Here is a 16931-nt window from a genome sequence, read left to right on the forward strand (position 1 = left end):
GAGCAGCCCCTGCACTGAAGCACACGAGCAGAACTGAGCACAGGGCCTCAGTTGTGTTCTGCCTGCCAAGGGCTGCGAGGATGTGCTCCAGCAGGAGCCCAGGAAGCTGCTTTCCCCCAGGAGGCTGATCTCCTCTCTTTTGTGTCGGAAAGCAGCAGAGGCTGAGCTGTGTTTCTGTGGTACCGAGGTGCTGCCTCTCCCCACTGCCTCTGCTCAGGATGGGCAGTGTGTGCCAGAGGGGGAATCCCTCCTGAGGGATTCTGTGTGCCCAAAATGAACCCTGACCCACTCCATATCCACTTTTCCCACTTTGCAGGAACACTCTCCAAGGAGCACAAGGGGACTGATCCTTCAAACACTTTTTACATGAGACCCCAAGCATGCCATCACAGAAGCTTGAACTCAGAACCTGCTCCTACCAGGGGGCTGTTTCATCTATCCTTTCTCTTTTCCTAGCTTCACAAAAAAGTGCTATTTGTTAGTGTTTATTTGTCCCACTGCAAGGGCCAGTTACACAAGAATGCAGAAAGTCAGCTACAAAGGAAACACCAAAAACCAGCAGAAGACAAATGAAACACGACTTCAAGAAAGGTCCATATGGTAATATACCTTGTTCTTCCAGCAGAAGACACCATGAAGAAATATGACAATTTTCAAGGATTTTATTGGCATATTCTTYGCTCATTAAAAAARAAAAAATCTATTTCATGATCGTTGAGAATAACATCAGACTGTATAGGTCAAAAATTGACTGACATCACTCTGGACAAGCATTATTGAGACACACAAAGAAGCYGTTGTGCCTTTAAGCTTATGGTACATTGCAACGCAGTAAATGAAAAGCCACTATTATGAGGGGATGTTTATGTCAGTATCCCAAACAAATCTTCTTTTCACTAGGATAATACTGTCTTAAATTGTTAACTGTTGATCAGATAAACAACATGTGATAAAGATCCTATAATCTCTTTTCATACAATTAGTTTTAACCCTTTAACAGCTTTACATATTAAAATACTACACACTAATGACTCTTGTGGAAGCTGGTAGGAGCTGTAAAGGGCATCCTAATCCAGTTCTTGTGTAAGCAGTAATASGAGAATTCAGGATGAGATTTTAAATCATGTGGAGATAAGATGATAAAATTCTCACATTTTTCATTTTACATTTCAGGTAATGTCTCAGTCACACSTTCCCACTCTTTTGGCCTCTGTATGAGAAAGCAGTTTGATCTCCCGGGTAAGGCTGCATTGCTTTATGATCACATGAAGGGCCAGGAAGCTTTATCCTTCTTTCCTTGGTCGAGGAGCAACCTAAATGTTCCAGCAACTATTACAGCTGACTTGAGATTCCTGGATTGCCACTTTGAATACTTTGCTTTGAAATGYCCAGTTCTCATCTCAAATTGGGACTGGGAAAAATGATACACTATGGGGAATCCTAYTCTGACAAAAGTCAAATTGCTGGCTAAATTATCAAATGCATAAAGGCAGATTTGTGGACACATCATGTGGATTGAAAAGTCGAAGTTTCCTTTAATAATGCACATGATAAAATACAGTGGAGGCCTGCATCCTATACACTTTTTTTAGAAATTATCATCGTGTGAGTCTCCTCAGAGGAGCTGCTGTCCTGCTTCTTACCTCTCTTGCTACAGAACTGTCAGAGCATGAACCATGAAAGAGAGAAAAGTAACAAGCTGCAAGTGCTTATTCCATGGTGCTAAGCAGCTCAGGATGCATTTTCTGAACCATCTTAAAATTAATACTGATGTCTATGCTAATTTGCAGTATAATGAGGACCACATCCATTTGTTGGTGTTAGTGCAGAGAGGGCTGAAGAAACTGGAAGRAAGAGAAACAAAAAAATCTGTCTGCCAAAGAGTTGTACGTGTGTGTACACGTATGCCTGCACTGTACACTACAATCCAACAATGTTCTGAAACCTTTATCCCGACAGCAGATCCCACAAAGAACCAAACTCAGGCACACCTRTCTTCTTCCTGCAAGGGGCAATCCAATAGCTGGTTGAGGAGTAAGCATTCCCCTGGGGAAATGGGCACCACGTCCCCAGAGCCACCACCCCGCAGCAGGAGTGTGGGGATGATCCCGGTGCCCGTTCAGAGTGGCACACATGTCCCCAGAGCCACCATCCAGCAGGGGTGTGGGGATGATCCCGGTGCCAGCCATGCCCGTTCAGAGTGGCACACATGTCCCCAGTGCCCGTTCAGAGTGGCACACACATGTCCCCAGTGCCCGTTCAGAGTGGCACACATGTCCCCAGAGCCACCACCCAGCAGGGCTGTGGGGATGATCCTGGTGCCTGTTCAGAGTGGCACACATGTCCCCAGCTGCCCATTCAGAGTGGCACACACACGTCCCCAGAGCCACCAGCCAGCAGGAGTGTTTGGATGATCCTGGTACCCGTTCAGAGTGGCACACATGTCCCCAGTGCCCGTTCAGTGTGGCACACATGTCCCCAGAGCCACCATCCAGCAGGAGTGTTTGGATGATCCCGGTGCCAGCCGTGCCCGTGCTGCCAGCAGGTGACCAATGGCAGGTGTGGGCACTGGGGACAGCGCTGCTGGCACCGCTGGCACCCGCTGTCACTGCCAGCTGAGGGCACAGCTGCCACCAGCAGCAAACAGACAGTGCCACCAGCGCAGTGCCCTCCAGAGTGCTGCATTCATTAGCTAATGATGCTCAGCCCTATCAGAGAGCACGAGATAACTGTGTTTAATTAATGTACATTTTAATTGTGGCCAGGCAGCGCCAGGTTTGATGAATGTWTTATCTTTTCCGTTCTGCACTGTCACCGTGTTTGTACCGTTAATTTGCATCTGAGGCTGCAGGAGCTGCAAAGAGGCCCCGTTTTCACCGTGTCATCCTTCACACCGTGACGCTGGCTGGGACCTCTGCCTGCTGATAGCAGTGTCATCCCTTCCTGCAGCCACAAATTAAAGCAGCTTTATGACCACATGCTCCGAGACCCTCTGGGGCCCCAGAGGAGGCAGACAGAGAACAATCCATTCACTCATCTCTCCCCTTATCCATGATGGAAGTAGAAACAATTGCATCATTTAATTTACTATTGCAATGGGGATATGGCTCAGTGGCCCCTCGTTGTTTTGAAGATGGATTTAATTAACCTCCTATGAATCTTGCCAATATGTGTGGCAGCATCAGTATGGAATGAAAGATGTCAAAAAATCAGCTGCAGGGTAATGAGCATTTCTCAGGCTTGCTCTGCTGAGAGGACTTAGGGCTCCAGAGCTTGGCCCCAGCAGAAAGCTGAGGGGCAGACTGAGTTCATACACTGCTGAGTGGCCTCAGGGAATCCTCAGGTTTGCCTTGGACCACTAAGAAGAGAGGTAATTGAATAATTCTTAGTAGCCACATGTATCTTTAATGCAGAGGCCATTTGCAATCACTAGAAATATAAATAATTGCAATTAACTACACTGTTAAGTAAATATATCCAATCTCTTGGGGAAGCAATCTGCATGCTTTTRTAAGTCTGGCTACAACATAAAACTCATTACAATGTCTGTGAAAGTAATTTATAATTAACATTTAGCARGTGCCTCAGATGCGTTGCTGCCATTTACCTTCATTAATAAAGTTGTCCTTATCAGACCTGAAATTGTATGCATTTTAACTTAACAAATCTTTATTACACTCTCATTTTATGGGATGTAGTTTCCTGCATTTCCTAGAAACATCTGAGCTTTTAAAAAATGTTAAAGTCTTTATGAAGGAAGGTATTTACAATGAACTGTTTGAGATTATAAAACCAATCCAGGATCTTACCTAACTGGATGCTTTCATACCTGGATTGAAAACATGATCTGAAACTCGTAAGCTATTGACTTATTCCATAATGTGCTGGTTTATTTCAGAAATTAAAAAAAAAAAAAAGTGTGTTTTTTCTTTTACAATGGCTTGGTATCCCTTTACTGCAGGAGGGRACTTGATGACAGCTCTGAACTACCACCACTGTGGAGCTGTGAATGAAATGGTTGTACCTGAGATCCTGAAGGCCTGGGTGCAGCAGCTGCACTTTATCAGTGCCCAGGAGAGGAACAATGTCTGGTTTGCTTTGTGATRGGGAGGCACTGCTGAGTGTGCCCACAACTGCATACACTTGCTTTTTATGTCCTGTTAGTATTTTTAACACAATGAAATTTTACTGGTTTCTCAAAGCAAAATTAGTCAGGATAGAAAAAAAAAGAAATCACTGCTGTGTTTGTAACAAGCATGTGCAATTCTTTCGAGCCCTTTTCCTGATGCATTCAAATAATCTGCAAATATTGTTTAGATTAAAAAGTACACCCACATAAATATTTGCACCTGACAAAGCAGCCAGGTGGCTGGAGATGCCTCCTGTGCATCAGGAACAAGAGCCTCATCCTGACAGGTGACCTGTTTTTATCCAGGGAAACACATCTATACCAATGAGGAGATAATTAAGTCTCCCCATCCATCCATTACCTGACTACCTCACTTGAATCAGCTTTTCAAATCAGTGATAATTGTCTAATTAACTATTAATCTTTTTAAYGACAATTACTAATGGGTCATTCGTTGGCTGGACTTTGCAAAGATCATTGTTAAGTGTCCAATGCATGGAATGAAACAAGTTCAACYTGGAATATTTCTTCATATTTGAGTAAAATCTAAATAAATTGTTCAGACCTGAGAAGCTGAAGTTTATCCGCTTTKATTTTGAACWAGAGATGTTTGTTCAGAAGAGAGCRAGTGACATCTCACCGAAGGAGGTCCATGTTTTCCAGGGACACACAGGGACAGGGACAGAGTGCTCCTCCAAGTTCTGCTGGCACAAGCACACTGGATAAAGGCTCAAAATGCCCTGTGCTTACCCTACTTGCTCTGCAGCTCACTCTGCTTCCACCATTTGGGGTTAGTGACAGTATTTTGTTTGATGGGGACCACTTTGAAAATTCACAGACTAAATGTAGAAATCTTAATCTATTGGAGATAACTCTGCTGCAGCGTGACTGACACGTGCTCTCAGACAGGAACATCCTCAAAAGCATCACCACACCACTAGTGAAGAAAAAAAGGCATAATAGTTCCAAATCAAGTGATCTGTGAACACTGATGATAACCACAGCAGCCATGGCATGGCAGAGCAGCTTTTAACCCTCAACACATGCAGAATGAAGCTGCATATCCTGAATTAGTGATGGGACTTTCATTTCAACTATGCTTTAAGCTTGTTGGCTAAATGCCTGCACTACAGAAAGGATTCCAAGAAGTTTTCAGTTCCATATGCAATAGTGTAACATCAAACCCCTGGTTTGCAGCAGATGGACTAYTGACCATGGAAGGAAAGAGAAAAGCACCTGGAGAGGGGGAAGCCAGCCTTTGGCACACAGGATATTCCCACAGTTTGATTTACAAACCAAAAACTTCTGGCTTAATAGATACATGCATACCCTCAAGGACACTAAAAAGACATTGTAGTACCCCAGAGAATTGAAGTGGGTAAACAATAACACTAAACTGGTTTTCAACCTGGGTATTATTTGTGACTCCACGTTACCTGGAGTTGGATGTCRCCATTCAAGTCAAGGTTACACCAATTTGAAATGAGTAGAGTTCAGTACATTTTTTTGGCTATACACAACTCCCCCAGTCACCCTTCCACACCAAGATGCCAGCTATGGCACAATGGTCTGCACTGATGGCTGCCTGTGCTTTTAAAGTGTGGAGTTCCATCATGGACACTTAGGAAACACCTCTTGTTTTTTCCTCASAGTAGGAAGGTAATGCACCACTTCCTCTGCTTGCAGAAAATTATTCTGATTCACCAAGAGCTATACAATGTTAAYGTTACTTTGTTAAGTCACTCTTAGCTTTTCTACAGGAAAAAAAAAGAGAAATCAAACCTGGTAGGATCTACAACAGAAGAAAAAGAGAAGTCCTACCTCTACTACTGCTTTGGCATCCAGTCTAAAGTTGAAATCTCCAAAGACAAAATATGAAACTTTCTCAAACCGCTGATCTATAATTCTGAAAAAAAAAAAAAAAAGAAAACAGAACAAACCTGTCATTCAGCCTCATATACATGCAAGAATGTACAAACACATATATGTGATCCTTAAGCACAGTGTCAGAAATAATTATCAGAACCAAGAAAACTACCAGTTTATACTGGATCCATATATTAACCGTATTTTTCAGTTGATTTTCTTTGCTTAGGCAATTCTGTCTCCAGCCCTGTACAACAGTGCATTTGATTCCCCCTGCCTGGCTGACAGAGCAAACCAGGGAAAGCATTTCTGCAGCAGTTCATACAAATCTTGCAGAGGTGGATTTGGGGAGCACAGAAATCCTAAGGGTATCATGGAGGTCACACCTTAGAAGTTTTAGGACATGGCTTTGGGTTGGGCAGGTAAGAATTAGGAATGCTGAATGAGCAGTGAGTTCAGAATGTGCTKGAGTTCACTGATATATAAGCAGTGTTACCAATGTTTTTGAGTACTTTGAGAATGACACGAGAAGTGATGTGGTAGACATCAATCATCCCATCTGACAGACTGAGCATCCATGGGGTTCCCACACTTCTCTGAAGACACCTCTCTGCGTTGTTCTCAGCAGRTTTTTGCTGAGGCTGTAGCTAACACCTAACAAGTAATTGCTCAAGCTGTAGAGTGGAGACCAACTTTTCCTCAAGCCTTAACTCAGTTCTACCCAGAGAGGGAGATAWGGCATTACTATCCATCTTTAAATCTTGTGTTATTAAAAACTCATTAGATTATTAGATGATCTATTATTAACAACTCTCAACAATAYGCAATTTTACAATATGCTTCTAGAGATTGTGGCATTTACAAATACACCAAGTCATGGTTGTTTTCAAACCAGGAATCAATCCAATTCATCTCCTATCGGTGGCTGAGGAAGGTATGAAACACCCACAACTTGACTGCTACAGCCACAAAGAATTCATACAGACAAAATGTACAAAACTCCACTGGGTGTGCAAGAAGTGAGAACTAAGGAACAAATGCAGGCAGTATGCTGTGAACATTCTGGGAATACATAAACACGTAAATGTTACACTGTCAGAAGCTCCAGGTGAGTCTGGGCAGGGTTAGTGCCCATTTCTCTTCACATCCTGCTGTATTTTGAGAAGGGGCAGACAAGCTGAATGAAAGAGCTGAAGAGCTTTTTAGCCATGATGGGCAGTAAGAGAAGGAAAGATTCAGGCAACTGCTACTTTCAAGTAGAGTTTACAGTCCAAGTKAGTCCTATGCTGAAATGTTTTGATGAGTTAAAGTCAAGATTTGCACTTTTTTTAAGGAGTAAACTTGACTGTCACTGATAAGGGGCACTGCAAATTAACAGTAGATTACTACTGCAATTTCTTTGCTGCAAAATAAATACATCTTATTAAATAAATCTTATTTTGGTCTCACAAGTGCAATTTGGCTGACACTGGGAGTCAGCAAAAGCTTTAAGGCCCATGAAGAAGCTCCCGTGTTGCACTGGAGAATCCTCACTCTGCTGGGTCAGGCAGGGATCAAGCAAACCTCGTTCCCCAGCAGAGTTTTTACACGGCAGACCCTGACACCCTGTCCTGGGACAAAAGCAGCTGCTGTTCCGGGGGCACGGGGTGAATTGTGAGGAACCTCTGAGCTCCCCGAGCTGTGCCAAGGCTGGGATGGGAGGGCTGGATGAGCACGGGACATGCAGGGACAGGGCACACAAATGCCACAGTGGAACATGTGCTCAGGGTCTCCTCTGGGAGCCTGGGCACCCCGAATTGCTCACTTGTGGGGACAGACCTCTCTCTCAGCCTGGGGGCAGTGTCAGCTATGTGGACTGTGAAGGCAAAGTTCTCTCAAAGCCCTTAGAAAATTCAGATCTCTACCAAGACTAAAACAAGGAAGAGGCAGAGGTTCCTCTCCTCAATACTACTGCAACTTTATTTCAGTTGCTACACAGATTCAGTGCAATCCTAAAGTGAACAATCTTGTGCTATTGCAATCACTGAAATCCTTTTGAAATTTATTTCGAAGTACTCATTATAGTAGCTACAAGTAAAGTTGCTTGATGAAATGCACCTCTTTCATAAACGCTGTATGGAGCACCACATATGCACTTCAAAGCACTGAAATTCAGCCAGAAAATAATAAGACCAACTTCCCCTTGCTTTCATACTTYTCCCCCTCCCACACTGTCCCCCCTCCAGAAGAACGGAGAAGACAAGGAAACAGTTAAATATCAGCAATTTGGTCATGGAACAGAGCAGCTGAACATGATTCAGTGTGACAAGAGGCACTGTGATTTGGCTAAACCATTTCTCAGAGCACTTTGTAAGGAGGATCAGCAGCATTATTCCTTTAATAGCCATGTCTAATGCAATAGCCAGCTGGGTTTTGTCCCAGACCAAGGTATCAGCATCAGGTCAGAAGGTAACATTCTGTTTACATGATTATTTCCTAAAGCACTTATCTTCTCCTCGGTGTGAAAGTTGACTTTTCTGTTTGTAAGGAGGCCTAAAGAATTGAGGGAATGGGAAAAATTAGCTCCACTGAGCTGGAGCTGAATGGTTTTAGGTGGGAGGTCTGAGAAAGGCTGCAGGACGCTCAGCAGGACACCTTATTAGACACGTCACCGCAGTTCATTCAGGCAAGCCACAGCAGTGTCACCAGCATTCCCACACAAAGACAAAGTTCCTCACACAGTCTATAAACATGCCTCCCTGGCCAATTCATCCTAACTTGACACCGCTGAAAAGAGGGGCTTGAGGGTTTGGGGTTTTTTTAAACACAACAATAACATAACAAAACAAAACAAAAACCGTGCAGCTCGGCCAGGCAGGCTGAATGGGGGAGAAGGAAGGACACTGTCACGTTTCTTGAAAGAATCCAGAGGTCAAGCCATATTTTATTCAGTGAGCATATTTTTATAATAACTAAATGTGTTTAAGATAAATACCAGCTAATATGAGCCCCTCCATCTGCGTCATACAACTTCTGGGTGAAGATACTATCTCTCCACAACCAATTTATTTCTATGCGTTATCTGCACATAGGATTTACAGACAGAGAAGCTTTTACAAAGTACCTAGAATCAAAGGATGGTTTGGATTTAACATGTGACTGCCTGTATAAAATGTTTTCTCCTAAGTGAAGGAATATGAAGATCACAACTGACACACTGAGATGAGAGGACAGTTCACTCCCAGTGTGGCCATAATTTCTCAGGAAAATCTGCTTACCTCATTTACTGCAGCGCTTAGAGATTCTGTTKGGAGCTGAGGCAGCAGAAGCAGCGCTGGGCTCTGTCCCTACAGGGCTGCAAAACCCCTCTGTCCCATTGGGAGAAACGCTGAGGGAACACGTGGAGYATTGGCTGTGTGCAGTGCACGAGTGTGGACCCTGCCCATGGCAGAGTCACTGCATCCATCAAAGCCATGGGCAACTCACTTCTCTCGTCCAGTGAGGATCTCACCCAAGAGGAAATGTTTAGAAAGGGGGAAAAGAAAATTAAATAAAAGGCAGCAAGTGACTTGGCCATTCTGTTGGAGAAGCCAAGAGCTGTTTGGGAGGTGGCAGGTTCCCATGTATAAGGTTATCCACACCTTTTGCACAGATCTCTGATGCCAGAGGTGGAAACAACTCCGGCAGTGACTTCTGGTGGGAAATGARGGAACTACAAGACTGAAACCTGCCTCCTGCTCCAGGCATGTTGAGGAGCTGAAGACCAAGAGGATAAAATATTAGAAATACCAGGATTTGGTTTAGAGCACCCCAAACACAGCAGTGCTGTGGTGTGACCATTCAGATTTCTGCTGKTCTTATCTGCATTGCTTTTTCTMAGTTTTACTCAGATCAGCTCCAACWCCTGCTCCTTGAGAACCCTTCTACTCTGGCAGAGGTTTCAGAGACAACTTTCAAATAGAACACTGTCCTCTCCTGTGCATCACCTCCCTTCTGCAGCTCCAGTGAAGCACCCTTCTGCAATTTCAGATATGCATTTAGGGACAAATTCCAGAAAATTCCCTGTCAGTTCTGAGTACAAGTTACCTGGTGACTGATTGCTCAAGTGTGCCTCAAAAGCCATGATGGAAGTGCCTTCATTGGCATGCCCAAAGTGGTGTAGTGCTGTCATTAAAAAGATAAAGTTTATAATATTTTTGTGCCTTGTTCTTTCTGATATAATGGCTAAAACCTATTAATAATACCAAAACATCTCAAAAGGTCAAGCACCATACAGCAAGATGAAGGGAATTGTGAAGAAGCTTAGGCAATCATCTTAGCACTCAAGACATTTGCCAGGGCTGTTTAACTAATAGGTGATGTTCACTTTTAATTTCAATATAGTGCCATTTGGGCAAAAATCTTGTTTTTCTAAATTAATTACAATGTCAGCAGCTATTAAGATTAAAAGAAAGACCACATCAATAATAAATACTTAATCCAAAGAACGGATTACATGAAGAGCAATAAAAATCAATTCTTAGAGCTGGAAAATTGTGACTTTTTCCTCACTTGACTGGTATTTTCATTATATTGACAAACCCATGATCTTACCTGACACTGACATTCGCCTAATGAAATAGCAGCCCTGGATAATGATGTAAGGACTTGTCAATTCTGCACAGGACAACACAGTGCTACAGCACTGGTGTTATCAAACAAAGACATTTCCGTGCTCTTCAGCTGATACAAGAGAAAACTAAAAGCAACCAGAGAAATTGTATGTCTTTTTGAATCTTCATGGAATATTAACATCCTTCCACATAGCTTCTGAGCTCTCCAGTGTTGGTGACACCTGGTGCTCAGCAGACAACTGCCCAATCTTTCTGCATGAAGCACAAAACATCCAAATTCTTGCTTTTTGTTCCACAGGGCTCAGATGTGGGAAGCAAAGCCAAAATCCTGTGGTCACTTAGTGTTGAAAGTGCAAACAGCGAGACAGAAATAACCAGGATATGTGGCAACAGGATATTGATCCATTAATTGTTAAGGCTGAGGGAAGTATTTTTTGTGATATATCAAGAAAAACTCAGATGAGAGCCACTGTCTGTCCTGAACAGCTCATCTACAGGAACAGTGGTGGGATGGCCAAGGAATTTTGCCAGGTTTGGGTCTTGTCAGAGCTGCAAGAAGCAYCTTTCCCAGCTCCATCTCTGGTGGTGGCTGCATGGGCAGCAGATGGGGACAGGACACAGAACACATCACCCCCATCCTGGCCTGGGTAAAGCTGGGCTCAGGGGCACTGGGAATTAAAAACAAACCCACATGTTTCAATGTGAATGCCTCAGAGCCAGGGAGAATTTCCTAACAAAGGACTAAACAATGCTCAATGCTGAGAAAAGCTCATCAGCAACCAATTTTACATTATCCCTTTGAAAATCACACTAGAGTTGAGCACTGAGCTAAGAGAGGGAACAAACGAGGGGTGAGAACAGAAACGTTTGAAGTGCTAAAGAGAAGGGAACAACCCTCTTCCCTAAGAGCATGGTGATCAAAAAAGTTAAGAGCTGTCAACCCCAGGTTTGAACAATGAAAATTCTAGTGATATAAAAGCAGCAGGACACATTTCCTTGTTGGAGTGAGAAACTGAATCACCTTGGTTGCATCTTMAACCCAGAACTGATGGGATGAAGATGAAGAAGCTCCACAAGAGGTGAGAGCACATGAGCTGCCCATGTGCCATATGAACAATGTGTGCCCAGGCACTGCAATCCTTCCAGCTCCTGCACAGGCACAGAGCTGCTGGAAATGCTTCCCTCACTGCTGGATTKCCCTGTTTGGGAGGATCTGAATCCTCCCAGACATGGGACAGGGATGCAGAGCCCACAGCCTCCTCCCACAGTGCTCCCACCTTCTCATGGCACACAGAATCTCCAGGGCCCACGGGCTCCAATGGGAGCAGAAAGGAGCTTTCAACCATGCTCCATTTTATAACSATCTGCTCACAGACAGCATTGTAAATAAAACCACAACAGCAATTTATTTTCATTTCTCTGCAAATGAGTAAGAATTGGATCAACAGCCCATATAGATTCTTCTTAATTGAATCACAGCTATCCTAGAAGATATGGCTATAAGAGGAGATTTGAAAAGGCACAGAGCACAATGGATGCTGAATCAGTGTCACCTTTTAGCTGGACACTAATGACTGCTCTTCATCCAACTCCAGCTCTCTAAGGAACAAATTACAGTAAAGACAGAAATATAACTCCATGAGAATGTGAGGCACTCTGCACATTCTCAGATCAAGCAGGYGACAAGTTATTTACAGTCATTTGTTACCTAAGAGGTATTCTCTCTTTTTGCATCACATGTTTAATCACACACACTCTCTGTGAGTGGATGGTGATAACAAACCCAGCCCTGCCTGTGCTCACAGCACTCACACTCTGCTGCAGAGACACAGCAGCCAACAGCACAGCTCCAGGAGATGCTGCTCATGGAAAACACACAAAATGGTGTAAAACCTTAGGGAAGATGAGGTGGAGACCCTGAGAGGCACCAGACTGCCATGATCCACACTGCTGGACAGGGACTGTGTGGGCAAACAAGTGGCAAACATCTCCCCAGGARTCCTCAGAGCTTTATCTGCAGCATTTCCTCTGCAGGAACCACCCTTCCATTCACACCGACCAGGTACAATGAAAACTGCCTTGGTGCATCTACTCTGTTTTTTCATACAGAAACACCTTTCTCTGTGACACCTGCACATGTGGAAAGTTCTGCATTTTGGATTTCAGATCTTCACTTCCAAACCTGCTGCTGTTCACACAGATTTATCTTAAAAAAGCACCCCAGATATTTACCATTTGAATAATGAATGCTGAAAATYTATTAAAAACCTGTTCGGTTTTAAWCGCTGAAAAGGAAASAAGGAAAAAAAAAAGAGCTCCAACTGCTGAAAATAACAGAGTAAGGGCAAAATTACTGACTAGGACAAYCTAAAATTAACATTCACTTAATATGGAACTGCAATTATTTTGTCCTTAAAATTATACTAGTGTATGCTTTCCATTACACTGTTTACAAGTACAAAAATGTGAATTTTATTTAGGTTATATTTTTATCAGAAAAATAATGTGTCTGTACAAAGAGGAAGGACACCCAAGTTCAGTTTTTGACAACTGCATGGAAGATGCCAMAGCTCACACCAGCAGAAAACAAGGAGCAAGGATAAGTGACTTTGGCTGTATCTGACAGGCTGAAAGTAACGAGACAATTTGGTTGGATTTACTCTTTAAAGAGCATATTATCCAAACACGCTAATTTTGAGAGCACTTAACCTTCCTTTAAGGGAGAGAATGACTGAATATTAACGAGCTGAGCCTTGAGGGTTCAATGAAAAGCTGTCGATTTGAATGTGATCCAGGGATTTAAACCTTTGTTAGAAGACATTTGGCTGGAAGGTTTATTTGCCCTGGAAGTGCTTTCTATCTGAATACACARAAATTTCACTACTCATTTGAAAGCTCACATTAAATTCACTGTGGCAAAGAAACAAATAAAGTAAAAACACCAGTAACAAAAAAAAAACCAAAACCAAAACCAAAAAACAAAAACAAACAAACAAAAAAAACCCCCAACAACCACCAAAAAAATCCCAAGCCCTCCTAAAGCAAGCTGCTGTGAGGATCTTCCCAAATGACCCAGATCTTTAGGGCCAAGTTTTCCTTCCCTAGAAACTAAGTGGCTTTTCTTTTGCTCATTCAGCTGCTGGTTCTGGGAAAAGCCCAAAGAGAAACATTTAGATTGGAAGGGTCTTTGAGAAGAGGTGACAGTTGACTGATGAGCATCCATAAAATGACAAAGAATAGTTGTGTGGAGCTGGTGCATCACATTGCCTCTCCCTGGGAAACTAATTGCTCTGAATTGTTAATAGTAACATTATTTTTCTGGCAATCATTTCTTTTGAATACTCAAAATGAGCATGAAACAGCTCCTTTGACCGGACATAAAAGTTAAATGTCCCAATGTTGATCAAATTAACTTCAGCTATGTGACAATGGACTATATTTGTGAGAAAATAATGAAGGGCACAAAGGGGAGCTTTATGCCAAGATTTCACAGTTGTAATGTAAAAATGTTTCTGTTGAACTAGGCCAGGGAACATTTCAATAGGAAAACAGAAGAGCACTGTCACTTTCCTTAAAAAAAAAAACAAAACACATTCATTTAACGGATCTCAATGSTGGAGATAATTTCAGGAAGTTTGGATGGCTGGCACACCAAGAGCCACGGATCAGGCTAACACCTCACGTCCTGGCCTGCCCAAACTCTCCTGCACACTTTGGAAGGGCCCCATCCTGCAGCTTTTTCTCATTCCCCAGCCTGGCTATTGCATTCAGACACTTTCCCCAGCAAGTGGCTACAGGACATGATTGATATGCCAATATGATTAATTAATATGACATATGCACAGGCATCACTTACAACAGATGCATGGAAGATTAAACCAAAATGTAAACTGTTTTTTCTCTCTTACTCTCACCTACAGTTTACATGCTCCAACTTCAGCAAATACCAAAAAAACCAAGTATTATGCAAATAGGGCCAACTGTACGTGGGAATTATCCAAAATGGGCCTGGAAGATTCCTGCCCCCCCCCCCCCCCCAAAAAAAAAAAAAAAAATATAAAGCAGGTGTTCTTACCTCATTTTAAAGCAAATTCTGKTTTGACTGTACCTGTGTCTACCTGAACAATGTAACTGACTTCTGGGAAATCAGTTTGGGTTTACTTAGTGCTGACAGAGACTCATTACACACCTCAATTTYCTACATATATGCTGTACCTGTATTTGTAAAGACAAGCTAATATTTATTGAACAACAGTGTGATTCCAATCCTCTTGGTCTTTAAAGCAACAATCTGACACCACATCTTTTCCCTTGCTAAATGGCAACTRTTAAATGCAATCTGGCTCAGCACATACCAGCGAGCTGCCATTAAAAGTGTKCTTCTTCTATTTAATTAATTTTAATGCTATTAAAGCTAAATCACTTCAGATTTAACTTTATTAAAGCTCAAGATTTATTAAAGCTAAAAGAACAAACCTTTCTAGWCCCCTAACATGCCTTTAGGATTACCAATAGATTTCTCTGGGAGAAAACTTTTAGCACAACTTTTAATCATTCGCCCAATCCTTTTTCCTTTGTTTTCCCCCAACCTCCCCCCACTCAGCAATGCTGTGATGTCACACAGCTTTGTGCCTAATTRTTAAAGCTTTGTGGTTAAAATAATTTTGGGAATATCAACTTCCCTGGCGATCTGAACAGTTAAACTGATTCATTTGCAAACCCCTTTCTGGTTTGCATCCCAAACCCCTGTGCCCAGATGAAAGGCTGTACATAACTCATGTTTATGAAGATGCAGCGTGAACACAACTGAGCTTTCACTGACTCCCACAGTGACCTAAATCAACTGTGAGAAGGTGTTTCTGTTTCATTCAGCCAAGGTTTAGCTCATTAAACTGTTTTCCTTCTCAGCATTGTTCAGTGGGTTTGAACTGCCTTGCTGTTAAATGCTCTTTAGCAGTTTAAAGGCTTTAAAGGAAAAGACTTATCAGTCTCTGTTTTTAACAGCACTAAATCTGCATTATTAGTTCATGCAGATAAGGGGATTTGAAAGCTCAGCTTGAAACCTCTGTCTTCTGTATTTATCTGACACTGCATAGTTCCAGTAGCTCAGCTGGAAAYGTGGATCTATGAAGCTTTAAAGAGAGATTAAAGGCAAGAAAAGAAGTACTTTTCCCCCTACAGCCGCTCTCACTTTCCCTTTTCCTGCTGTCTGAGGGAGTGCTGGGGGACAATGGCCAAAGATGGTTCCCAAAGCCCCTGAATGGGGACACTGTTGGTGGCAGCATTCATTCAAAGTAAGCTTCAGTGTATTGTCCTCCCCAATCAGCAGATCAGAATAGAGTGTGCTGGTGGCTGCCAAAAGGTTAGTCCCGGCGATGAAAGGGGCTTCCCATTATTCACTGGCTCCAGAACTGCCCCTTTGTGCCCCCAGCCCATCAGTGCTCGGTGGAGGTCCGGATCTGCGGCTGGCTGCTCGCTCCAAATGAACAATTCATCCCCAGCCAGCCTGCTGTGGCACTGGCAGCCCAAAATCCAAGCGCTCCTTTTCTAAGGACAGGGGACTCGGGGCAGGTTTTGGCAGTGTCACATTTTAATGATATACCMTCGTGACATCCCTGACCCACGGCTGACACTAATACTACACTCTCATTACCTTAGCCCTGCCAGGGCATCGTGGGAGGTCCAGAGCCAAAATCAGCTAATGAAGCACACTATGCTGCAAACAAGTGTGCAATAAATAATGCAAAGGGTTTGCACAGGTTTCCCTCATGCAAAGCGTAACAAAAGTAGAGGAGACCAGTGGAGCCAAGAAAAAATGGAATAAAAATCCCATAGTGCTCTATGCAGCAGAACTSCAGAATATGCACCTCCGACTGCACCAAGTGCAGATCCTCATCTCCCTGTGTCCCTGTCCTGTCAATCAGGGATTTTTTATGTATTTTTATACATGCTACCAATGCAAACCTTCCAAGTGCCTCCAGCATTTTCTGATGGTTTGAGCAGGTTTTCCAAGTGATACAAGACAAGGCATATTGGCTTTTTCCCGTTCATCCYTGGGTCATCCCAAAGGTGACAGTAAATTCCTGTTTGGAGAAATTCCTGCTCAGCCCCCTGCTGGGGGAGAGGCACTCTCTGCCATCCCACCAATCTGCCCTTACAGGAGACAAAACTCACAGAGAAAAAGGAAAGAGAGAACGGATTGAAAGGCATTTACACTCCACTGCACATTTCAGAACCTTTTCCAGTGAAAAGATACATGGGGAAAATGGCAATGAGCTATTTTCCAACACATAAACTGCTTTGTTCAGGAGTGTCTGTAACCTCCAGACTGCTGCCAGAGGCAG

The 16931-nt window shown here is 43.1% G+C and overlaps 1 protein-coding gene across 1 annotated transcript in view; it reads right to left on the reverse strand.

Annotated features, from left to right (window-relative positions):
• INPP5A (inositol polyphosphate-5-phosphatase A) overlaps positions 1-16931 on the reverse strand; it is a 116918-nt gene that overhangs the window by 44639 nt on the left and 55348 nt on the right. The window contains exon 7 of the mRNA XM_057384105.1: positions 5951-6035. Within this exon, the coding sequence (XP_057240088.1) occupies positions 5951-6035 (85 nt within the window). The remainder of the gene's footprint in view (positions 1-5950; positions 6036-16931) is intronic.

This window comes from Malurus melanocephalus, unplaced genomic scaffold (assembly GCF_030028575.1).
Source record: "Malurus melanocephalus ecotype Western Australia unplaced genomic scaffold, MMel_1.1 scaffold_686, whole genome shotgun sequence".
NCBI classification, from domain to species: domain Eukaryota; kingdom Metazoa; phylum Chordata; class Aves; order Passeriformes; family Maluridae; genus Malurus; species Malurus melanocephalus.